Below are 25,940 nucleotides of genomic sequence, written 5' to 3'. Positions count from 1 at the left end.
ACATGATGATGTGTTTCCCTCTTTATGCACTGAAGCTGGCACGTTCCCTGAGTTTTTCCAGCAAGATGGTGCACCACCACATTATGGGTGTCAGGTCCGAGCATTCCTAGATGAACAGTTTCCTGGAAAGAGGATTGGTCGTCGTGGGCCAGTTGAATGGCCCCCAAGGTCTCCCGATCTGACCCCCTTAGACTTTTATCTTTGGGGTCATCTGAAGGCAATTGTCTATGCTGTGAAGATACGAGATGTGCAGCACCTGAAACTACGGATACTGGAAGCTTGTGCTAGCATTTCTTCTGCGGTGTTGCTATCAGTGTGTGAAGAGTGGGAAAAGAGGGTTGCATTGACAATCCAACACAATGGGCAGCACATTGAACGCATTTTATTAGTGGTCAGAAACTTGTAAATAACTCATGAAAGAATAAAGTTACGTTAAAACCAAGCACATCATTGTTTTTCTTGTGAAATTCTCAATAGGTTTGATGTGTCACATGACCCTCTTCCTATTGAAAAAACAAAAGTTGGATTCAAAATGTCCGACTTCAAAATGGCCACCATGGTCACCACCCATCTTGAAAAGTTTCTCCCCTCACATATACTAATGTGCCACAAACAGGAAGTTAATATCACCAACCATTCCCATTTTATTAAGGTGTATCCATAGAAATGGCCCACCCTGTATACAGCAGCTGATAAGTAATGGGAGGATTACAGTTTTTAAATAGAAGCAATTTACAAACCTGTTTAACTTTCTAGCACCAGTTGATTTCTTCTTAACGACCACGAGCGTATATTTACGCTCGTGGCCGGCTCCAGTTATATGCACCGCCCTAAGGAGCTGAGCGCGCTTCATACCCGGCAGGTCCCAGATGCTATCAGCAGCCAGGACCTGCAGTAATACCGGACATCGCCGATCGGGCCAATGTCCGGTATTAACCCTTTATACGCTGCAATCAAAGTTGACCACGCCATCTAAAACAGGTGAAAAGGGTTGCCGATTAGCTCAGTAGGTTGTTTGGGACCGCCGCGGTGAAATCACGGCATCCTGAACAGCTGGCATAGCATTGATCAGTCTCTGCAATCAAGGTAATGCATGTTAAAGTCCCCTATGGGGACAATGACATTGTAAAAAAAATAGTTAATAAATGGGATTTAACCCCTTCCCTATTAAAAGTTTGAATCACCCCCTTTTCCCATTAAAAAAAAAGTATCTTTATGAAAATAAAAATAAACATATGTGGCATGGTCGCGTGCGTAAATGTCCAAACTATAAAAATATAATGTTAATTAAACCGCACGGTCAATGGCGTACACATAATATAATTCCAAAGTCCAAAATTGCGTATTTTGGTCACTTTGTATACCCAAATTTTTTTTTATAAAAAGCAATCAAAAAGTCCCATCAAAACAAAAATGGTATTGATAAAAACTTCAGATCACAGAGCAAAAAATGAGCCCTCATATATCCCCCTCCGTATACTGAAAAATAAAAAGTTATAGGGGTCAGAAGAGGACAATTTTACACATACTAATTTTGGTGCATGTAGTTATAATTTTTTTTAAATAGTAAAATAATATAAAATCTATATAAATTAGGTATCCTTGTAACTGTATGGACCTACAGAATAAAGATGGTGTAATTTTTACCGAAAAGTGTACTGTGTAGAATCGGAAGCCCCCAAAAGTTACAAAATGGCATTTTTTTTTTTTAAATTTTGCCCCACATATTTTTTTTTTCTGGTTTTGCTGTAAATTTTGTGGTGAAATGATTGATGTAATTAAAATTACAATTGGTGGCGCAAAAAATAGGCCCCATAAGGGTCTGTAGGTGCAAAATTGAAAGCGTTATGATTTTTAAAAGGCGATGAGGAAAAAACAAAATTGCAAAAAAACGGAAAAACCCTGCAACCTTAAGGGGTTAAAGTAACGCTTTAAGGGTAGGGTCACACAAGCCATATTTTGCAGCATGTTTACTGCTGCATATTTTCCTATCCATTAAAGTGAATGGGAAGCAAAATATACAGCTGATTTTGCTATCCATTTACTTCAATGGGTAGGAAAATACACAGCAGCAAATATGCAGCTGAATACAGTACATGTGACCCTACCCTTAAAGGGGTACTCCGGTGCTTAACCCCTTCATGACCCAGCCCATTTTCACCTTCATGACCTGGGCATTTTTTGAAAATCTGACCACTGTCACTTTAAACATTAATAACTTTGGAATGCTTTTACTTATCATTCTGATTCCGAGATTGTTTTTTCGTGACATATTCTACTTTATGTTATTGGTAAAGTTTCACTGATATTTGCATCCTTTCTTGGTAAAAAATCGAAAAATGTCATGAAAATTTTGAAAATTTAGCATTTTTCTAACTTTGAAAGTCTCTGCTTGAAAGGAAAATGGATATTCAAAATAAATTACATATTGATTTACATATACAATATGTCTACTTTGTGTTTGCATGAAAAAATTGACAAGTTTTTACTTTTGGAAGACACCAGAGGGCTTCAAAGTTCCGCAGCAATTTTCCAATTTTTCTCAAGATTTTCAAAATCGTAATTTTTCAGGGCCCAGTTCAGGTTGGAAGTGGATTTTAAGGGTCTTCATATTAGAAATACCCCATAAATGACCCCATTATAAAAACTGCACCCCCCAAAGTATTCAAAATGACATTCAGTAAGTGTTTTAACCCTTTAGGTGTTTCACAGGAATAGCAGCAAAGTGAAGGAGAAAATTCTAAATCTTCATTTTTTACACTCGCATTTTCTTGTAGACCCAATTTTTGAATTTTTACAAGGGGTAAAAGGAGAGAAATCACCCTAAAATTTGTAACCCAATTTCTCTCGAGTAAGGAAATACCTCATATGCGTATGTAAAGTGTTCGGCGGGCGCAGTAGAGGGCTCAGAAGGGAAGGAGCGACAATGGGATTTTGGAGAGTGAGTTTTTCTGAAAGGGTTTTTGGGGGGCATGTCCCATTTAGGAAGCCCCTATGGTGCCAGAACAGTGGACCCCCCCCACATGTGACCCCATTTTGGAAACTATACCCCTCATGGAATTTAATAAGGGGTGCAGTGAACATTTACACCCCACTGGCGTTTGACAGATATTTGAAACAGTGGACTGTGCAAATCAAAAATTTTATTTTTCATTTTCACAGACCACTGTTCCAAAAATCTGTCATACACCAGTGGGGTGTAAATGCTCACTGCACCCCTTATTACATTCCGTGAGGGGTGTAGTTTCCAAAATGGGGTCACATATGGATATTTATTGTTTTGCGTTTGTCAGAACTGCTATAACAATCAGCCACCCCTGTGCAAATCGCATCAAATGTACATGGTGCACTCTCCCTTCTGAGCCTTGTTGTGCGCCCCCAGAGCACTTTGCGCCCACATATGGGGTATCTTCCTACTCAGGAGAAATTGCGTTACAAATTTTGGGGGTCTTTTTTCCCTTTTACCTCTTGTGAAAATGAAAAGTATAGGGCAACACCAGCATGTCAGTGTAAAAAAATTATTTTTTTACACTAACATGCTGGTGTAGACCCCAACTTCACATTTTCATAAGGGGTTAAAGAAGAAAAAGCCCCCCAAAATTTGTAAGGCAATTTCTCCTGAGTACGGCGATACCCCATATGTGTCCCAAAACTGTTGCCCTGAAATACGACAGGGCTCCAAAGTGAGAGAGCGCCATGCGCATTTGAGGCCTGAATTAGGGATTTGCATAGGGGTGGACATAGGGGTATTCTATGCCAATGATTCCCAAACAGGGTGCCTCCAGCTGTTGCAAAACTCCCAGCATGCCTGGACAGTCAATGGTTGTCCGGCAATACTGGGAGTTATTATTTTGCAACAGCTGGAGGCTCCGTTTTGGAAACAGTAGCGTACCAGACGTTTTTCATTTTTTGGGGGGAGGGGGGCTGTGTAGGGGTAAGTGTATATGTAGTGTTTTTTACTTTTCATTTTAGGTTAGTATAAGTGTAGTGTAGTGTTTTTAGGGTACAGTCACATGGGCAGAGGTTCACAGCAAGTTTGCCGCTGGAAGTTTGAGCTGCAGCGCAAAATTTGCGCCATCTCAAACTTGCAGCACTCACTGTAAACCTCCGCCCATGTGAGTGTACCCTGTACATTCACATTGGGGGGAGGGGGCAAACATCCAGCTGTTGCAAACTCCGAGCATGTCCTTTGGCTGTCCGTGCATGCTGGGAGTTGTAGTTTTGCAACAGCTGGAGGAACACTGGTTTGGAAACACTAAGTTAAGTAATAAACTTTCAAGTGTTTTGCAACCAAACTTAGTGTTTCCAAACCAGTGTGCCTCCAGCTGTTGCAAAACTACAACTCCCAGCATGCATGGTCTGTCAGTGCATGCTGGGAGTTATAGTTTTGCAACAATTGCAACAGCTGGAGGCACTGAGGTAGGAAACGGACAATGTTTCCCAACTAGTGTGCCTCCAGTTGTTGCAAAACTACAACTCCCAGCATGCCCAGACTGCCCAGGCATGCTGGAAGTTTTAGTTCGGCAATATCTGAAGGATCAGATGTTGCCGAACTGCAACTTCCAGCATGCTTGGGCAGTCTGGGCATGCTGGGAGTTGCAGTTTTGCAACATCTGGAGGTCCACAGTTTGGAGACCACTGTATAATGGTCTCCAATCTGTGCTCTTCCAGATGTTAGAGAACTACAACTCCCAGCATGCCTGGACAGACTGAGCATGCTGAGATTTGTAGTTTTGCAACATCTGGAAGAGCACAGATTGGAGACCATTGTACAGTGGTCTCCAAACTGTGGGCCTCCAGATGTTGCAAAACTACAACTCCCAGCATGCCCAGAAAGCCAAAGGCTGTCTGGGCATGCTGGGAGTTGCAGTTTTGAAACTCTCAGAGGCCAATGAAGATGCCGCACTGCTGCTGCAAACTCACCTCCGGGACGCAGCGCAGCCGGGACCGCATGGAAGAAGCCGGGACCGCCGGGACCGCTCGGGACACCGCTCGGACGGGTAAGTGACGCCGGGGGACGGATCAGGGACACTTAGCAGAGTGGTGTGTGTCCCAATCCCTGTGATCGGGACTCACACACCGCGCTGCTAAGTATTTTCATAGCGAAACGCTGCTATCAGCTAGTCAGATTTGACCAGCTGATAGCAGCGATCGCTGGGGGGAGTGGGGGATGAAACCCCCCGTGGTCGCACGGTAAGATGGCTGGCTATCAGTGATAGCCACCATCTTTCCGGGCGCTGCGGGATGCCGCGAGTAGCGGCAGTAATGTTCATGACATACCTGTATGTCATGGGTCGGGAACACCTTGCCACCCATGACGTACAGTAATGTCATAGGTCGGGAAGGGGTTAAAGGGGTACTCCGGTGAAAACCTTTTTTCTTTTAAATCAACTGGTGCCAGAAAGTTAAACATATTTGTAAATTACTTCTATTAAAAAATCTTAATGCTTCCTGTACTTATTAGCTGCTGAATACTAAAGAGGAAATTATTTTCTTTTTGGAATTCTCTCTGATGACATCACGAGCACAGTGCTCTTTGCTGACGTCATTATAATAATTACAACTCTTTATTTATTGTTGTCCTTAGTGGGATTTGAACCAAAGGCCCTAGCACTGCAAGGCAGCTGGGCTAACCACTGAGCCACCATGCTGCCCTTAGCAAACATCTGCTATGCACGGTTGCTAAAATGGACAGAGGTGTCAGCAGAGAGCACTGTGCTCATGATGTCATCAGTGTTCCAAAAAGAAAGAAATTCCTCTGTAGCATTCAGCAGCTAATAAGTACTGGAAGTTTACTGGATTTTTAATAGAAGTAATTTACAAATATGTTTAACTTTCTGGCACCAGTTGATTTAAAAGAAAAAAGGTTTTCACCGGAGTACCCCTTTAAACATCTTATCCCCTATCCAAAGGATAGGGGATAAGATGCCTGATCGCGGGAGTCCCGCCGCTGGGGACCCCCGTGATCTTGCACGCGGCACCCCGTTTGTAATCAATCCCCGGAGCGTGTTCGCTCCGGGTCTGGTTACCAGCGATTATAGGGCGGGCGGTGTGTGACGTCACGCCCCCGCCCCGTGTGACGTCACGCTCCGCCCCTCAATGCAAGCCTACGGGAGGGGGCGTCACGCCCCCTCCCATAGACTTGCATTGAGGGGCAGAGCGTGACATCCAACGGGGGCGAAGGCGTGACATCACACGCCGCCCGCCCTGTAGTCGCCGGTAATCAGACCCGGAGCGAACACGCTCCGGGGACTGATTACAAACGGGGTGCCGCGTGCAAGATCACGGGGGTTCCCAGCGGCGGGACTTCCGCGATCAGGCATCTTATCCCCTATCCTTTGGATAGGGGATAAGATGTCTAAGCACCGGAGTACCCCTGTAAAAGCAGTTTGATCTGCCAGTGTTAATTGTTAGAAAAAGATAAGCTAAGCAGATTGATATCCATTTTTGTGGGAAAAGATTTAGTAAAATTTTTGCTTATTATGGGTTTGTACTGCACTATGAAATATGTTGATGCTATTAAATAATAAATAATAGAACACTTAAATTTTGAGACACCAGTCTTTATTTTTATTGAGAGTGACAAAACTGAACAATACCTAAAGAGCAAAAAGATTTGATATTTCACTTTCTTAACACTTTTGTAAATAGAAAATGATTTAAAATTTTTTTTTATGTAAAGTAATAAAAAAAAAAAATGTGGTAAGCATAGAACAAACTATCCAAACTGGATATAGTTGTAATTGTATCGATCTGGAGAATTAAAATAACATGTCAGTTTAACCACCTGGAAGTTTAGCATGACAAAGTAAAAAAAAAAAAAGCTATAATATGGTTCTGTAGATGGAAATATAAAAGAGTTATAACTATTAATAGGAGAAAAAAAACTGAAAAAGACTAAAATGAAAATTGTCCCTGTCCTGAAGAGGTTAATGATACCAGGTTCAATATTCTAGGTACAATGGGGTAGATTCATGAAAACCTGTGCAGAATAAAAGTTAACCAGTTGCCCATAGCAACCAATCAGATTGCTTCTTTCATCTTTCAGAGACCTTTTAAAAAATAAAATAAGCGATCTGATTGGTTGGTTGCTATGGGCAACTGGTCAACGTTTCCCCCAATAGTTCTAGGTTTAGGATGCAATGCTTGTTTGAAGTCAGAAGTAGCATAAAGTTTTTCCTCCTTTGTTACTATAAGAAAAGGGAGAAGCTGCAAGTTTTTTTTTTTGTTTGTTTTTTTAGGAGGTGTTTCTTATCTCAGGCCCTGGTTGTTTTTTTTTCTTTCTTCTTTATTATAAGAAAAAAGATTGGGCCCACGAATCTAAGGTGCCACAACATTCCACATGTCTGCTTTCAAAACATATATTAGTATGGATGTATAATTGGAATTTTATTATAGAAATCTCAGGTTTTAGGTTTGTCAAGATGGTGAGATTTGGGGTTTAACAGTGTTGTGTGTGCGTATCCTTACAGAACGGATATCCTGAGTCTCACCTCACTTTTTCTTTGGCATCTTCAAAACTTTCAGCAACATAATAAACAGGCTGGAACTCAGTTATTGGATATTTCTGCAAAGCTGTCTTCTCGGGTTCAAATGGTTTCAGTTCTGGTTTGTCTGTCAGACAATACTGTAGAAATGATAAACCAAAATAAAGATATGAGAGGTTTATTGTCTTATAGTGAGATTCAATATGTTGCCCATAGAAACCAATAGCTCAGCTTTCAGTTTTCATATTGCTCTGGTAAAATAAAAGCTGAGCTGTGATTGGTTGCTATGGGTAACTATAAGTAGGCTGACCATACGTCCCATTTTAAAAGGGCTGCCCCTCCCCCCCCCTTTTTTATTTATTTCAAGACTGTCCCATAGTTTTATCGAAAATGTTGATATTGTCCCTTTTGTTTGTGCCACAGCAGCCACTGGTCACTATTCTTACAGTAGTCGCAGCCTGTGCTGCCTGATCCTGACAGCCAGCACAGCAGGGCAATTTTAGTCTGTAAACAATGTCTGCCCGTTCTAGTGACAGGGGAGGTCAGAAGGGCTGGAGAGACTAGACACTAGCGTGAACCATGTAGCGGAGACTGGGAGGGTAACTAAACTTCCACCCACTAAAGGTAATTAAATTACCTCTCAGTGCTCCACTGCTCCTCTGGTCTGGGAACCTACTGCTATTGCATAGCCAAACTGGTGGAGCGGTGGAGAACTGAATCAGCAAGGCAGAATGGGGTCAGTACTCAGTGTGTCTGTGGGGGCTACCTACTACTGTGTATGGGGCATAGAGGAGAGAGGCCTACAAATATATGGGGGCAGTATAGGGACCTACAACTATATGGGGGCACAGAGGAGGCCTATGGCTATATAGGTGGCAGTATTGGGGCTACAACTATATATAGGGCAGTATGGGGGCCTACAACTATATATATATGGAGACAGAATTACAGTATGGGGGCATCCAACTTCATACGTGGAAATGGCCTAAAAATCCACACCATATTTGCAATTAAATCCACATGAGTTAATAGCTGCGGATTATTTGCTGAAAAACCCTCAGAATTCACTCTATGCATTACGATAAATGAAATCTACAATGGATATTCAGAATATTTACACAACAGACAGGGCATAACGTGGATCTGAAATCTACAGCATTTGCAAGTTATAAACTTATTATCATGTTTTTTCAATAGGACCAGTACACCAGCTGTATACGATTAAGCCATCTGGTGATAGCATCAGGCAGCTTAGGACTGTAAGGGTATGTTCATTCATGGCTGAAAAGCTAAATGTTTCCACAATGGATTCATGTGCAGCAAACCCATAATGAACTATAGTAGAACCAAAGTGAATGGGATGTATAGGAATCTCATCCACATGCTATTTAAATGGGGTTGCTACAGGCAGGGCCGGCATTAGGGGGGGCAACCTAGGCAGTTGCTCAGGGCCCCAATCCAAAAGGGGAGCCCTGAAATGCTTTAGCACAATACTAACACTACTGCATTTTTCAGCACTTTGCGCAAAATTGCGGTAAAATTGCGAATTTTTTTTCTGTGATTTTTATGCAAACTGCGGCAAAATACAAGTAGTGTGATTATAGCCCTAAAGCTGTCCGGCTGCCGAGGGCCTATAGACAGCACTAGTAGACTTACTATGGACATGCTAGGACCTGCGATGACTCCTATGATGTGATCCCAGGTCTTGGAAGATCCATAGTCTGTGCTGTGTATGGGCTCTGTGTAATAGGGGAAAGTATGGCGGGGGGTGGGATAAATATTCAGTTACAGCAGATATATCGCTGCCTACCCATTTTGGAACCACTAACAGATATTGTGGGGGGTGATTTAAGATTTTAACCCCTTGAGGACACAGCTAATTCAGATTTTTGCCATAACTCTTATATTTTTCTATCCACAGACCCGTGTTTTCTTTTTGTTTTTTACACCATCTATTGTACTTTGTAATCACACCTTTCATTCTACCATAAAATGTATGGCACAACCAAAAAAATATTATTTTGTGGGGAAATTGAAAAGAAAACCGCAATTTTTCTAACTTTTATGCAGTGCACTTTATGGTAAAACTGTCAGGTTCTCTTTATTCTGTTTTTCTGTGGGTCAATACGATTTAAATGATCCCAATATTATATGCTTTTCTATTATTGTACTACTTATGTTGCAATTTGACATGAGCTGAATAAATTAGCACTTTTTGAATTTGCAATTGGAGTGCTGTGCCATTGTTTAAACTATGATTAAGTCTGGGGCGCTGGCACCATCCTTCTGGCTGGTTAAGTAGTACTGTATTTATCTTGTTTTATATACACATTATATATATATATATATAGATGAGAGAGGCCTGTAACTTCCATCATAGGTATACCTCAACTATGAGAGACAATGAGAAAAAAAAATCATAAAATCACATTGTCTGATTTTTAAATACTTATTTTCCACCATAATTTGCAAAAAAAATTATTTGGTCACCTACAAGCAAGCAAGAGTTCTGGCTCTCACAGACCTGTAACTTCTTCTTTGAGAGTCTCCTCTGTTCACCACTTGTTACCTGTATTAATGGCACCTGTTTGAACTTGTTATAAGTATAAAAGACACCTGTCCACAACCTCAGTCACACTCCAAACTCTACTATGGCCAAGACCAAAGAGCTGTCAAAGGACACCAGAAACAAAATTGGAGACCTTCACCAGGCTGGGAAGACTGAATCTGCAGTAGGCAAGCAGCCTGGTGTGAAGAAATCAACTGTGGGAGCAATTATTAGAAAATGGAAGACATACAAGACCACTGATAATCTCCCTCGATCTGGGGCTCCACGCAAGATCTCACCCGGTGGTGTAAAAATGATCACAAGAATGGGGAGCAAAAATCCAAGAACCACAAGGGGGGACCTAGTGAAGGACCTGCAGAGTGCTGGGACCAAAGTAACAAAGGCTACCATCAGTAACAAACTACAGGTGTCCCCCTGCTTAAGCCAGTATATGTCCGGGCCCGTCTGAAGTTTGTTAGAGAGCATTTGGATGATCCAGAAGAGTATTGGGAGAATGTCATATGGTCAGATGAAGCCAAAGTAGAACTTTTTGGTAAAAAATCAACTTGTCGTGTTTGGAGGAGAAAGAATGCTGAGTTGCATCTAAAGAACACCATACCTATTGTGAAGCATGGAAGTGGAAACATCATGCTTTGGGGCTGTTTTTCTGCTAAGGGACCAGGACGAATGATCCATGTAAAGGAAAGAATAAATGGGGCCATGTATCGTGAGATTTTGAGTGAAAACCTCCTTCAAACAGCAAGGGCATTGAAGATGAAACATGGCTGGGTCTTTCAGCATGAAAATGATCCCAAACACACCACCCGGGCAATAAAGGAGTGGCTTTGTAAGAAGCATTTCAAGGTCCTGGAGTGGCCTAGCCAGTCTCCAGATCTCAACCCCATAGAAAACCTTTGGAGGGAGTTGAAAGTCTGTGTTGCCCAGCAACAGCCCCAAAACATCACTGCTCTAGAGGAAATCTGCATGGAGGAATGGGCCAAAATACCAGCAACATTGTGTGTGAAAACCTTGTGAAGACTTACAGAAAACGTTTGACCTCTGTCATTGCCAACAAAGGGTATATAACAAAGCATTGAGATGAACTTTTGTTGTTGACCAAATACTTAATTTCCACCATAATTTGCAAATACATTCTTAAAAAATCAGACAATGTGACAGCGGGCACCTGTGTATTAGGTTGTTGTGCTGGCTATTTTTCCTTTTGTTTTTCCTTTGTAAGTTGGGAGATGTGGCACCCTCTTTAGCCGTGCACCCCACCCCTCTCAGACTGGAGGTGGTTTAGTCAATGGCTGATCCAACATGTCCCACAGTCAGAGGCTATATGCACAGCAGAGGTGAGTTATCATGTTAGGGTCCCATCTGATATGAGGCCACCTCCACGTGGTGGATGGGGGACACACATTTTGATCAAAAAGTGCACTAAGAGCCTCCATTTTTTGACCAAGAGTGCTGTTGCAACTTTCTTTTTTGTACAATGTGATTTTTTTTTCTCATTATGTCTCTCATTGTTGAGGTATACCTATGATGAAAATGACTTTTTAAGTGGGAAAACTTGCACAATTGGTGGCTAACTAAATACCTTATTTATCGGCGTATAACACGCACTTTTTAGGCTAAAATTTTTAGCCTAAAGTCTGTGTGCGTGTTATACGCCGATACACCCCCAGGAAAGGCAGGGGGAGAGAGGCCGTCGCTGCCCGCTTCTCTCCCCCTGCCTTTCCTGGGGTCTAGAGCCCTGCTGTCGGCCCTTCTCACCCCCTGGTTATCGGCGCCGCTGCCCGTTCTGTCCCCCTGACTATCGGTGCCAGCGCCGATAGCCAGGGGGAGAGAAGCAGCGCCGACAGCCAGGGGGAGAGAAGGGGCAGCGGCACCCATTGCCGGCGCCGCTGCCCCGTTGCCTCCCCCCATCCCCGGTGGCATAATTACCTGAGTCGGGTCCGCGCTGCTCCAGGCCTCCGGCGTGCGTCCCCTTCGTCGTTGCTATGCGCTGCACGGTGCGGCGCATGATGTCAGTGCGCCGCGCCGTGCATAGCAACGACGCTGGGGACGCACGACGGAGGCCTGCAGCAGCGCGGACCCGACTCAGGTAATTATGCCACCGGGGGTGAGAAGGGCCAACAGCAGCGCTCTAGACCCCAGGAAAGGCAGGGGGAGAGAAGCGGGCAGCGACGGCCTCTCTCCCCCTGCCTTTCCTGGGGGTATATCGGGGTATACACGCGCACACACGCACCCTCATTTTACCATGGATATTTGGGTAAAAAACTTTTTTTACCCAAATATCCTTGGTAAAATGAGGGTGCGTGTTATAGGCCGGTGCGTGGTATACCCCGATAAATACGGTACTTTTTTGCCCCAGTGTTTATATATATATATATATATATATATATATATACTGGGACACTACATTAAAAATCTACACAAAATCCACGAATGAATTAATCTGCACTACGGATTTAGTGTGGACCTTACCCACTGATATAAACGGGGAAATCAAAATCTATAGTAAATCTGCAGTTGTTACTGATTTTGCTGCACAAATGCTGCAGATCAACAGCAAAACTCACAACTGCAGATTTCACACATATATTGTTTTTCTTCTACAGCATTAAATGGGTTCTCTGGTGCTTAGACATAGGGGGTTCTCTGGTGCTTTGGATAGGGGATAAGATGCCTGATCGCGGGAGTCCCGCTGCTGGGGACCCCCGTGATCTAGCACGCGGCACCCCGTTTGTAATCAGTCCCCGGAGCGTGTTCACTCTGGGTCTGATTACCGGCGACCACAGGGCCGACGGCATGTGACGTCACACCTCCGTCCCCTTTGGATAGGGGATAAGATGTCTAAGCACCGGAGAACCCCTTTAACATACTCTACACCAAAATGTGCAATGGCAAATTGGCAACAAATCTGCACCAATCTTGGAGCTAACTCTGCCATAACCCTGTGTGTGCCAGCAGCACATCCGTGGCATCAAATATGCTGAGGATGCGCTCCTGTGTGAACGTGTATTACAAAAGTCCTTCTTCTGATGTTTTTAGGGAGACAATGTACAGTAATAGTATGTAATAAAATTATTAGTCTAAAATGCTTAATCAAACCTGTAATTCTCCAAATGATGACAACAGTCCAGCTCCATAAGCCTTTATTTTATCACCTTGTTTGCAAAGTCCAAATTCAGCAGTGAACCAGTACACCTTATGATTTAGGAGAGAAAAAAAAACATTAAATTGTTTACAATAGAAGATATGACATGATCCTAAGGCATATTACAGATGCATTTTTGCATCAACATTATGGCAGCAAGTACTGGCGCTTCAGATGACCCGAACAGTTCATATCATTAGAAGTGTGGTAAGGTTGGGACTTACAGTTGTAATATGAATGCAAAAATGTCTTTATAATGCTCCTCTGTAAAATCATCCTAACATCAAACTGCATACTTCTTATATAGCAACAACATAGTCTGCAGTATTGTACACAAGAAACAGTCATTTACAACAATCTTACAGCCATTTCTGTATTTCAAACATACACATGCTAGAGCTAATTTCTTAGGAAGTCATATGGCTTAACAGTATTTTTGTTATGTATAGAGTAAAATGAGATCCCAAGAGGAAAATTACAAACATTTACCACAAAACTGAATGCAGAAAGGCAATGGCTGCAAATATGGAGTGCTGTCACGATGCCGGCTGGCAGGTAGTGGATCCTCTGTGCCAGAGAGGGATAGCGAGGACCGTGCTAGTGGACCGGTTCTAAGACACTACAGGTTTTCACCAGAGCCCGCCGCAAAGCGGGATGGTCTTGCTGCGGCGGTAGTGACCAGGTCGTATCCACTAGCAACGGCTCACCTCTCTGGCTGCTGAAGATAGGCGAGGTACAAGGGAGTAGGCAGAAGCAAAGTCGGACGTAGCAGAAGGTCGGGGGCAGGCGGCAAGGTTCGTAGTCAGGGGAGATAGCAAAGTTCTGGTACACAGGGTATAAACACACAAAAACGCTTTCACTAGGCTCAAGGGCAACAAGATCCGGCAAGGAAGTGCAAGGGAGGAGACTAGATATAGCCAGGAAACAGATGGGAACCAATTAAGCTAATTGGGCCAGGCACCAATCATTGGTGCACTGGCCCTTTAAGTCTCAGGGAGCTGGCGCGCGCGCGCCCTAGAGAGCGGAGCCGCGCGCGCCAGCACATGACCGCAGGAGACGGGAACGGGTAAGTGACCTGGGATGCGATTCGCGAGCGGGCGCGTCCCGCTGTGCGAATCGCATCCCCAACGGCCATGACAGGGCAGTGCTCCCGGTCAGCGCTGACCGGGGAGCTGCAGGGAGAAAGGCGCCGTGAGCGCTCCGGGGAGGAGCGGGGACCCGGAGCGCTAGGCGTAACAGTACCCCCCCCCTTAGGTCTCCCCTTCTCTTTATCGGGTAACTGCCTCCCCTGGGATGAGGACACCGGGAAAGGATGGAGGGATTCCTCAACGGCAGGCAGAACCGCAGGAGTAGGAATGGGGAGAGAGGGCAGAGGGCGAGACCTGGCACGGGGCAGTGTGACACCAGGACGAGGGCCATGAGGGGACACAGAAGCTTGCCTAATGGAACTGGGAGGGGGGGAGGGGCATTTCCTGTGGCAGGCAGAGTCCTTAATGACCTTAGGGGGACCGGATACAGGAGGAACCACAGAGTTACGGCAAGGGTTACTGGGAACCGGTTTTAGACAGTTCTTGGCACAAGAGGACCCCCAACTCTTGATCTCCCCAGTGGACCAATCCAGGGTTGGGGAATGAAGTTGAAGCCAGGGAAGTCCAAGGAGAATTTCCGAGGTGAAATTGGGGAGGACCAAAAGTTCAATCCTCTCGTGATGAGATCCGATGCTCATAAGAAGGGGCTCCGTGCGGAAACGTATGGTACAGTCCAACCTGGCTCCGTTGACCGCGGAAATGTGGAGTGGCTTGACAAGACGGGTCACCGGAATATGGAATTTATTCACAAAGGACTCCCGAATAAAATTCCCAGAAGCTCCAGAGTCCAGACAGGCCACGGCTGAGAGGGGAGAGCTGGCTGAAGTGGAAATCCGAACAGGTACCGTGAGACGTGGAGAAGCCGATTTGGCATCAAGAGACGCCACACCCACGAGAGCTGAGTGCGAGCGTGCGTTTCCCAGACGTGGAGGACGGATTGGGCAATCCACCAAAAAATGTTCAGTACTGGCACAGTACAGACAAAGATTCTCTTCCTTACGGCGATTCCTCTCTTCCAGGGTCAGGCGAGACCGATCCACTTGCATGGCCTCCTCGGCGGGAGGCCTAGGCGCAGATTGCAGTGGAGACTGTGGGAGAGGTGTCCAGAGATCTAAGTCCTTTTCCTGGCGGAGCTCTTGATGCCTCTCAGAAAAACGCATGTCAATGCGAGTGGCTAGATGAATGAGTTCATGCAGGTTAGCAGGAGTCTCTCGTGCGGCCAGAACATCCTTAATGTTGCTGGATAGGCCTTTTTTAAAGGTCGCGCAGAGAGCCTCATTATTCCAGGATAGTTCAGAAGCAAGAGTACGGAATTGTATGGCGTACTCGCCAACGGAGGAATTACCCTGGACCAGGTTCAGCAGGGCAGTCTCAGCAGAAGAGGCTCGGGCAGGTTCCTCAAAGACACTTCGAATTTCCGAGAAGAAGGAGTGTACAGAGGCAGTGACGGGGTCATCGCGGTCCCAGAGCGGTGTGGCCCATGACAGGGCTTTTCCAGACAGAAGGCTGACTACGAAAGCCACCTTAGACCTTTCAGTAGGAAACTGATCCGACATCATCTCCAGATGCAGGGAACATTGGGAAAGAAAGCCACGGCAAAACTTAGAGTCCCCATTAAATTTGTCCGGCAAAGACAGGCGGAGGCTAGGAGTGGCCACTCGCTGCGGAAGAGGTGCAGGAGCTGGCGGAGGAGATGGTTGCTGCTGCTGTAGCTGAGACTGAATCTGCTGTAGCTGCGACTGGAGTTGCTGAGTCATGGTGGTCAAGTACGACAGCTGGTGATCTTGTTGGGCAATCTGTCGGGCTTGCTGGGCGACCAGTGTGGGGAGGTCGGCGACAACAGGCAGAGGAACCTCAGCGGGATCCATGGCCGGATCTACTGTCACGATGCCGGCTGGCAGGTAGTGGATCCTCTGTGCCAGAGAGGGATAGCGAGGACCGTGCTAGTGGACCGGTTCTAAGACACTACAGGTTTTCACCAGAGCCCGCCGCAAAGCGGGATGGTCTTGCTGCGGCGGTAGTGACCAGGTCGTATCCACTAGCAACGGCTCACCTCTCTGGCTGCTGAAGATAGGCGAGGTACAAGGGAGTAGGCAGAAGCAAAGTCGGACGTAGCAGAAGGTCGGGGGCAGGCGGCAAGGTTCGTAGTCAGGGGAGATAGCAAAGTTCTGGTACACAGGGTATAAACACACAAAAACGCTTTCACTAGGCTCAAGGGCAACAAGATCCGGCAAGGAAGTGCAAGGGAGGAGACTAGATATAGCCAGGAAACAGATGGGAACCAATTAAGCTAATTGGGCCAGGCACCAATCATTGGTGCACTGGCCCTTTAAGTCTCAGGGAGCTGGCGCGCGCGCGCCCTAGAGAGCGGAGCCGCGCGCGCCAGCACATGACCGCAGGAGACGGGAACGGGTAAGTGACCTGGGATGCGATTCGCGAGCGGGCGCGTCCCGCTGTGCGAATCGCATCCCCAACGGCCATGACAGGGCAGTGCTCCCGGTCAGCGCTGACCGGGGAGCTGCAGGGAGAAAGGCGCCGTGAGCGCTCCGGGGAGGAGCGGGGACCCGGAGCGCTAGGCGTAACAAGTGCAGAAGAGAGACAACTTATCAGTGGACATGTACGTCAGGGCCATTACACTCAGATGAGACATACTAAGGGTCCAAACTTATCTGTATGGAGCACTGAAATTGTTGTTGCTGGTCCAAAAGATACATTAAAAAAGCATTCCATGATGTGAAACGTACATTGGTGTTCTTACCTGTGCGACGAATGAGCAAATGCTTGTATGTCAGCTGATCAGGTCATCTTGACCCATCAAAAAATGATAGGCTGTCAGCTACACATCTCCCCATGCAATAGGGAATGTGTGGCCAATTAAATCAGAGGGTTGAACAACTACAAAGTCGTGTAATATGCTCAGTATACGAGTGGGCATCTACAAGATTGGCAGTCGTTTACTCAGCGGCTCGACCCACGCATGTCCTGCTGAGTGTGGTAATTCGACTGCCTTGCAACCACGTGACTTTCACAAAGCCCAGTTTCACATGAGCATATTGAAGATCCATTTTTACATTTGCTTAATGGCTGCAAGTCCCGGCCTCACTGCAGGTGAAATGACCTCAGTGTTAGGTTGACTCACTGTGCTACACAGGCTTGTATATCCCTCCCACCAGGGGTCAAGTCCTGGGAAAAAAGTGTTGGAACTCACCCAAGATTTCCATTCAAGGGCAGGTCCTGCAGGACTCCTGCTAATGGGAACAGTGTTCCTGCTGTAAAAAAAAAAAGTACCGGAACTCAGTTCCCATGCGTTCCTGCAGGACTTGAGCCCGGCCTACCACTCAGGAAACAGGAAACATTAAGTCAAAAACACAGGAAATCATGTAGCTTTTCAATTAACTGGAGATATATCTATAGGGACAATCTGTTTACTGAAGATGTCAAGACAATAAGGAACAAATAGACAGAGGCTTTAAATGGAAAGTCCAAATGTTATAAGAAGAATTTTTTTTTTACCGTAGCCAACATTTCAATGTATGCATCTGGTGCCCCAAGGGATGCCAATCCGATCTCCTGAAAACATCATCAATATCATGTTACTTTGAATGTATTCTGTTTTTAAACTATCTATAATATATTCATTTGTCATTCTTACTTGTGAAAACTGCGCAAAACTTGGGTCAGCAAAGAGGGGTGCATGTCCTAAAAGCTCATGACAAATATCACTGTAGAGCAAACACAGACAAATTGTTATGTGTATATGGTATAGTGTCCTTTCATTTCTATTCACAGCTTTTGTTATGGGGACATAAGTGGGTACAAGAGTTTAACAATACATAGCAGCCTCAGTATCAGAGTTAATTACCATAAAATCAAAGCCGAATGCTCCAGTTTTTATTCATTTATTTTTTATTTTTTAAAAACAACATTTTATATTGACAAACATTTTATAGAAATTGCAACAATAAACTGCACCATAATTTTTTTCATTTCTGTCTCCATGTTATAAATGTCTCATATGTGCAGAAAACCTTTTAGCGGTCATTTTTGATTCTGCCTAAATTCTAGTGAATTTTTGAAGGGGTATTCCCATCTCATCAAATAGCCCTCTCGGCCACCTCTATTTTGTTTGCGGCTGCGGGAGGTGGTTGGGAAAATTGAAAGCAGCTAAAGAAGGAAAGCTACACAATTGGCATAGCCCCACGAGCTACAGTGTTTACACAACTCCGGGAGTTATGTTAACAGAGTAGCTCAAGGGGCTGCACTGTTTGCTCAACCCCTATTAAATTCAAAGGGAGTTATAAAAATTGTTATCTCCCCAGGCTGCTTTTGGCTTTTCTAGCTACCTCCCACATCCACAAACAGGCTGGAGGTGGCTGGGAAGGCCAAATAAGGAGATGGCTGATTTATACCTAGAGATAAAGCTGGTGAAGAAGATAGTGTGCTTCTTCCTGGAAAAAGAAAGTGACATCACTGGCTCGACCACTGCTTCTACAGTGGAGCAGTGGTCAGTAACCTAGGCAATAAGCAGACAACAAAGAGGTAGAGGAGCAGCTATATCTCCAATAGGAAGCAATTAAGGAAATGTAAGTATTTGCAAAAATGTTTAACTTGATGTGCCCTACATGTTCATATATGAACTTGCAGATGGGAATAAGCATTTTGAAAGTAAGTGCTTCTATTATAATTTTACAGAGATATTTTAGATGAGCAGCATCATAGAACAGCTACAGAGCTATAAGCATGAAGAAAATGTACTCACGGCTCAGGTGTATACATGGGTTTGGACCAATGGCGAATATACTGAGTTGAGTGAAACACTCTGAATGCCAAGCCAGCCAGAAAATCTCGTGATGACAGCAACCCAGCGACAGGACGTAAACGGAAACCAGTGCAAGCTTAAAAAAGTACAGAATTAAATAGCTGTGTAACTTGGACATAACCATTCCCTATTATATATTTAAAATGATGAGACATAATCTGGCTACATGTAAAGAACTACTAATCTAGAGCACAGTTCTCTACTTATATTACATTTACTAATAGAATGTACTAAGTAACTAATCAGACAATAAGCTAGAAGACATGTTGGGCTAGATACCATGAGTAACATATACTTATATACATATTATATAGACAGCTGAAAAATACAAAGACAATTGGACTACTGGTGATATAGAAAAATATAATAAGTTATGGAATTCTAAAATAAGCAATAGGTAAATTGAATAGGGTAAGGTAAATTGTAAGGTAAATGGGGGAGATTTATCAAAACCTGTGCAGAGGAAAACTTGCCCAGTTGCCCATAGCAACCAATCAGATTGCTTCTTTCATTTTTCACAGGCCTTCATAAAAATAAAAGAAGCAAGCTGATTGGTTGCTATGGGCAACTGGGCAAGTTTTCCTCTGCACAGGTTTTGATAAATCTCCCCCAATGAGTGTATCCTGTAGGCGTCACTGGTCAATAAGGCCTGTGTTAAATTTTGGCGCATGAACACATAAAAGGTTGGTGTATAAAATGAGAAGGATTGAGCTGGGGAAGAATCTGTGTAAGTGGGTAAGTAACTGGCTCAGTGATAGGAAACAGAGGGTGGTTATTAATGGTACTTATTCTGATTGGGTCACTGTTACTAGTGGGGTTCCACAGGGGTCAGTCTTGGGTCCTGATCTATTTAATATATTTATTAATGACCTTGTAGAGGGGTTGAAAAGTAAAGTAGCAATCTTTACAGTTGATACTAAACTCTGTAAAGTGGTCAACACAATAGAGGACAGTGCACTGTTGCAAATTAATCTGGATAGGTTGGAGGTTTGGGCTGGGAAATGGCAGATGCAGTTCAACACTGATAGTTATTACCCTAGCCTAACTTCTGCCACTAACCCATGAAGTTGATATGAAGCTACATTTATTGGAGACCTTTGTTATCCATAACTTTTCATGTTCTTGTATATGTTCATATACTTTCTGTTCCTGTAAAACATTTTGATATACTGAAAATAAACAGTTATTTAAAAAAATGTAAAGTAATGCATATTTGTAAAGTAATGCATATGCAAATTAAATCCGGGCTGGAATTATAAAATAAAATGGGAGAACACTTGGGACGACTTACATGGAAAAGGACTTGGGAGTCTTAGTTAACAGTAAATTTAGCTGTAGTGACCAGTGTCGGGCAGCTGCTGCCAAGGCAAATAAAATCATGGGGTGCATCAATAGGGGCATAGATGCCCACGACAAGGAAATAATTCTACTACTGTATTAGTCAGACCACACATGGAATACTATGTACGGTACTGGGCACCAGTGTACAAGAAAGATATAGTGGAGCTGGAATGGTTTAAAAAACGGGCAACCAGAGTAATATAGGGAATGGGAGGACTACAGAACCCAGAAAGACTATCAGAATTAGGGTTTATTTAGTTTAGAAAAAGACTGCATAGGGGCGACCTAATAACTGTGTATAAATATATCAGGGGGCAGTACAGAGATCTCTCCCATGATCTATTTATACCCAGGACTGTATCTATAACAAGGGGGCATCCTCTACATTTAGAGGAAAGAAGGTTTCTACACCAGCACAGATGGGGGTTCTGTACTGTAAGAACTAGAAATGAGCGAATTTTTTAAAAATTCAATTAGTCCGATTCGGAAAATTTTCCCAAAAATTTGTTTCGGTCCGAATTTATTTGCGGCGAATCGCTATTAAAAACTTCTTTTTCTGGCCTATAGAACGCCTCAATAGGGGTGTGGAACTCTTTGTCTTGCTGTAACACGCATAGGGTGTGTGCTGGGTTAGTGAAATAAAACGTATTCAGTATGACATGTAGATCAGACGCATCGCTATTAGAATTACTGTCGCAGAGCAGCACAATGACAGAGCCTAGAGGTGGCATCAGTATGAGGAGACCATATAGTGGCTGAGTGACACAGCGTGGAGGTGGCGGCAGCATGAGGAGACCCTATAGTGCTGAATGACATAGCGTGGAGGTGGCAGCAGCATGAGGAGACCATATAGTGGCTGAATTACACAGCCTGGAGTTGGCGGCAGCATGAAGAGACCATATAGGGGCTGAATGACATAGCCTGGAGTTGGCGGCAGCATGAGGAGACCAAATGGTGGCTGAATGACCTAGCGTGGAGGTGGCGGCAGCATGAGGAGACCATATAGTACCTGAATGACCCAGCATGGAGGTAGTGGCAGCATGAGGAGACCATATAGTGGCTGAATGACACAGCGTGGAGGTGGCGGCAGCATGAGGAGAACATATTGTGGCTGAAGAACACAGCCTGGAGTTGGCGGCAGCATACAGAGACCATATAGTGGCTAAATGACCCAGCGTGGAGGTGGCAGCAGCATGAGGAGACCATATAGTGGCTGAATGACACAGCCTGGAGGTGGCGGAAGCATGAGGAGACCATATAGTGGCTGAATGACACAGCCTGGAGGTGGCAGCAGCATGAGAGAACATATGGTGGCAGTATGAGACAGCTTGGAGCTAGCATCAGCATGAGGAGAACATATGGTGGCAGAATGAGACAGCCTGGAGGTGGCATCAGCATGAAGAGAACAGATGGTGGCAAAATGAGACAGTCTGGAGGTGGCATCAGCACGAGGAGAACATATGGTGGCAGAATGAGACAGCCTGGAGGTGGCAGCATCAGCAGCATCAGAAGTCCTGAAAGGGACCTGGTGACAGAGTGGTGTATTGGGTGGCAATTCCAGTACCCGGTGACGAAGGTGGGTGAAATAAGGAGAGCTTGGCATCAGATGTGTGGCATCAGGCGGGTGGCAGGATCAGAATAGTAGCTGAGGCAGGTAAGGCAGAAGAAAACGGTCTCTTTTGTAAAAGTGTTAGTTTGCACAAGTAAGTAACAAGTAAGTGTTGAAGAAATGCATTACGTAAAACTTAACTTTTAATAATGTGCTTAAGATAAAATATATTGACCCAACATTTTTTTTTTAATCAAACAAAAGGAAATGTGTGCAAAAAACACCATGTGCCACCTACACCACCAAGTATTGATGTGATGCAAAGACCTCTAAAAGGTAAAAGGGAACAATGTAAGGTCCATTGTAACCAGTGGAGTAAAAATTTCCCCTGTAAGGCCCTACTCTCGCATTATTAAAGGAGATCTGTAGTGCTCTGGACTTTAGTTTTAAGATCGCGGGGAGTGGGGGGGTCCGAGCGCTGGGAAACTCTCCCTATTTCCTAAACGCCCCGAGAAGTGGCAGTGTTTGTAGGTGGAAATAGGGAGGGGTTCCTGTGTGGGGCTGCCCTTTTTAGGGCGAGTAACACTTGCCAAGAAGGGAATTAATTATGCGAGAGTAGGGCCTTACAGGGGAAGTTTTTATCCCCACCGATTACAATGGACCATACATTGTTCCCTTTCACCTTTTTAGAGGTCTTTGCATCACATCAATACTTGGTGGTGTAGGTGGCACATGGTGTTTTTTGCATACCTTTCCTTTTGTTTGATTTAAAAAAATATTTTGGGTACATATATTTTATCCTAAGAAAAGTTAAAATTTAGCTAATGCATATCCTCAATACTTGTGGTTTGAAGCAGAGGAATGACAGTAACTGGGGAGCAGCACCTTAACCCATTAAGGACACAGGGCATACCTCTACACCCTGAGTATGCTCCCTTTCTATAACGCGAGTCGGGCCCGGCCTCTAACAACAGCCGGGACCAATGACTAATAGAGCGTGGCACTGATTGCGGTGCCGCGCGCTAGAAGCCCTTTAGACGCGGTGTTCAAAGTTGGTCGCAATGTTTAAAGTGAAAGGAAACTACCCCTGGCTAGCTCAGAGGGCTGTTCGGGACCGCCACGGCGAAACCGCGGCATCCCGAACAGCTGGAAGACACAAGGAGGGTGCCTACCTTCCTCCTGTGTGTCCGATCGCCGAATGACTGCTCAGTGCCTGAGATCCAGGCATGAGCAGTCAAGCGGCAGAATCATTGATCAATGTTATCCTATGGGATAACAATGATGAATGTAAAAGATCAATGTGTGCAGTGTTATAGCCCCTATGAAGGCTATAACATTGAGGAAAAAAAAGTGAAAAAAAAAGTTAGTAAAGATCATTTAACCCCTCCTCTAAAAAAAAGTAAGAATCACCCCACTTTTCCCATTTAAAAAAAAAACTGTGTAAATAAAAATAAACATATGTGGTATTGCCGTGTGCGGAAATGTCCAAGTTATAAAAATATATTGTTAAAAAAAACGCACGGTTAATGGCGTACGCGCAAAAAAATTCCAAAGTCCACAATAGCGTATTTTTGGTCACAAATAATGAAGAGTTCAATCAATATTAAAATGGTACCACTAAAAACTTCAGATCATGGTGCAAAAAATGAGCCCTCATATTGCCCCGTAAACATAAAAAGATGACTATTTTAAATGTATACATTTTCCTGCATGTGGTTATGATTTTTTCCAGAAGTACGACAAAATCAAACCTATATAAGTAGGGTATCATTTTAATCGTATGGACCTACAGAATAGGAGAAGGTGTCATTTTTACCGAAAAATGTACTGCATAGAAACAGAAGCCCCCAAAATTGACAAAATTGTGTTTTTTCTTCAATTTTGTCGCACAATGTTTTTTTCTCTGTTTCGTTGTAGATTTTTGGGTACAATTACTGATGCCATTACAAAGTAGAATTGGTGGTGCAAAAAGCCATCATATGGATTTTTAGGTGCAAAATTGAAAGAGTTATGATTTTTTAAAGTAAGGAGGAAAAATGGAAAAACCCCTATTTCTCAAGGGGTTAAATATGTTTTGCACTATCCATATTTGTGAAGTGTTGGTGTGGCACCATGGTTAATCTAGTCTGATGCATCAAACATTGGTGCTTGGAAATCCTGGCTGATCCATGCCTGATTCATCTTCAAAAAGGTCAATTTCTCCACTTTTTTCGTGGACAGACAAGTTCTCCTTGGGGTTACTATGGCCCCCGCCGCACTAAACACCTGCTCTGATGGCACACTACTGGCATGGCAGCACAGCTTTTCCAGGGAAAACTCTGCTAGTTGCGGCCACAAATCAAGTTTGGCTGCCTAGAAGTCCACCGGACAAGGTGTGTTGGTATGGTTATGTCAAGGTATGCCACCACCTGCTGGTTCAGGTCCTGCCCAAGGTCTACCTGCTGCTGATGAGTTGCTTCACTATGCGGGTGAAGAAAGCTTCTCAATTCTCATAAGTGACTGTAGACTCAGGCTGCTGCTGATGGAGCTGGTACTGCTCCTGCAATCCCACTCCTCCTCAGCAGCCATGGCAGTGAAAGGTGAGCACAGAGGGCCCCCCGAGTCAGACCTGTGAGAGGATGGACGATGGCGCAGATAGGCATCGGCCAACTGACTACGTAGGATGTCTCTGTAGTAGGTTAGTTTGTCCTCCCTCTCAGTGGGTGTAAAAAAGGCCCCCATTTTGAGCCGGTAGCGAGGGTCCAATAAGGTGGAGAGCCAGAAGGTATCCCGCTGCTGAATGATGACAATTCAGCGGTCACTACACAAGCAAGTGAGCATGCATCATGCCATTTGTGCAAGTGACTCAGATGGACTCCCTGCTTCCATCTCCACTGCATACTGCCACGGTGTGTCTGGGTCCTCTGTCTCGCCTTTCTCATAACCCTCTAGCTCCTCTAGCTGCTCTTGCTCCTCCTCTCCTGACAGATGACTAGAAAAACCGCCCATCTCGCGAAATCTAAAAACTGTGCTCCACTGTGCCCCTCCCCCTCATCCTCCTCTTCCAGTTCAGCCCCCACAGGGCTCATGTGGCCATAAGATGTAGGCGCCACGTCTCCAGTGCCCTGACCAGCCATTGTTTCCAACACGTGTTGTAGTAGATGAAGCAGTGGAATGACGTTGTTCATCCCGTAATCCTGGCGACTGACTAATAATGTGTCTTTTTCAAAGGGCCTGAGCAAACGGCAGGTGTCACATATGAGCTCCCACTGGTTGAAATTGAAGCTACACAGGGGAGTCACCCTATCTGCTTGGATCATCAAGAAATCAGTGATGGCTTTTCTCTATACTTATAGTCGGTCCAACATATGGAGGGTGGAATTCCAATGTGTGGAAACGTCGCAAATCAGACTATATTGGGGGATGACGCTCTGACGCTGCAATTCAAAGAGGGTGTGCTTTGCAGTGTACGAGTAGCTGAAGTGAATGCAAAGTTTCCCTTTGTTAGGATGTCTTGCAGATGGGGGGAACACTTGGCAACCAGATTTAACATGTGTGCCATGCAGGGCACATGTCTCAGGGTTCCTTGTCACAGCGCAGACAAGATGTTCTTCCCGTTGTCGGTCACCATGGTTCCCATTTCCAGTTTTTGTGGAGTAAGCCATGATTCGATTTCTTGATGAATGACTTTTAGTAGTTCCTCCCCTGTGTGACTCTTTTCATCAAAGCAAACCATGTGAAGAACAGCATGACACCCCCATACCCTGCACACATGGTATGCTGGAGGGACACTAAGACTTTGTCCTTGCAGTGGAGGCTGAGGACAAGGTGGAGGATGAGGAGACGGAGACGCACACTGTCACAGGACCAACGACCTGAGAGCGTGTAGACGGAAGGAGTTGCTGTTGTGGCTGTCCAAGTTGCTGTTGTGGCTGTGCAGGAACCACATTTACCCAGTGGGCCGTA

At 44.7% G+C, this 25,940-nt stretch overlaps 1 protein-coding gene across 1 annotated transcript in view; it reads right to left on the bottom strand.

Moving 5' to 3' along the window:
* The window catches only part of PAH (phenylalanine hydroxylase), a 107,217-nt gene that overhangs the window by 4,034 nt on the left and 77,243 nt on the right, over positions 1-25,940 (bottom strand). The window contains exons 8-12 of the mRNA XM_056569885.1: positions 19,046-19,181; positions 17,939-18,008; positions 17,800-17,856; positions 13,153-13,248; positions 7,494-7,627 (exon numbers count right to left, since the gene is read on the bottom strand). Of these exons, the coding sequence (XP_056425860.1) occupies positions 7,494-7,627; positions 13,153-13,248; positions 17,800-17,856; positions 17,939-18,008; positions 19,046-19,181 (493 nt within the window). The remainder of the gene's footprint in view (positions 1-7,493; positions 7,628-13,152; positions 13,249-17,799; positions 17,857-17,938; positions 18,009-19,045; positions 19,182-25,940) is intronic.

The sequence above is a fragment of the Hyla sarda genome, chromosome 4 (assembly GCF_029499605.1).
Source record: "Hyla sarda isolate aHylSar1 chromosome 4, aHylSar1.hap1, whole genome shotgun sequence".
Lineage (NCBI taxonomy): Eukaryota > Metazoa > Chordata > Amphibia > Anura > Hylidae > Hyla > Hyla sarda.
Note: the sequence above shows the minus strand (reverse complement) of the source record. Positions and strands in the feature narration are given on the sequence as shown.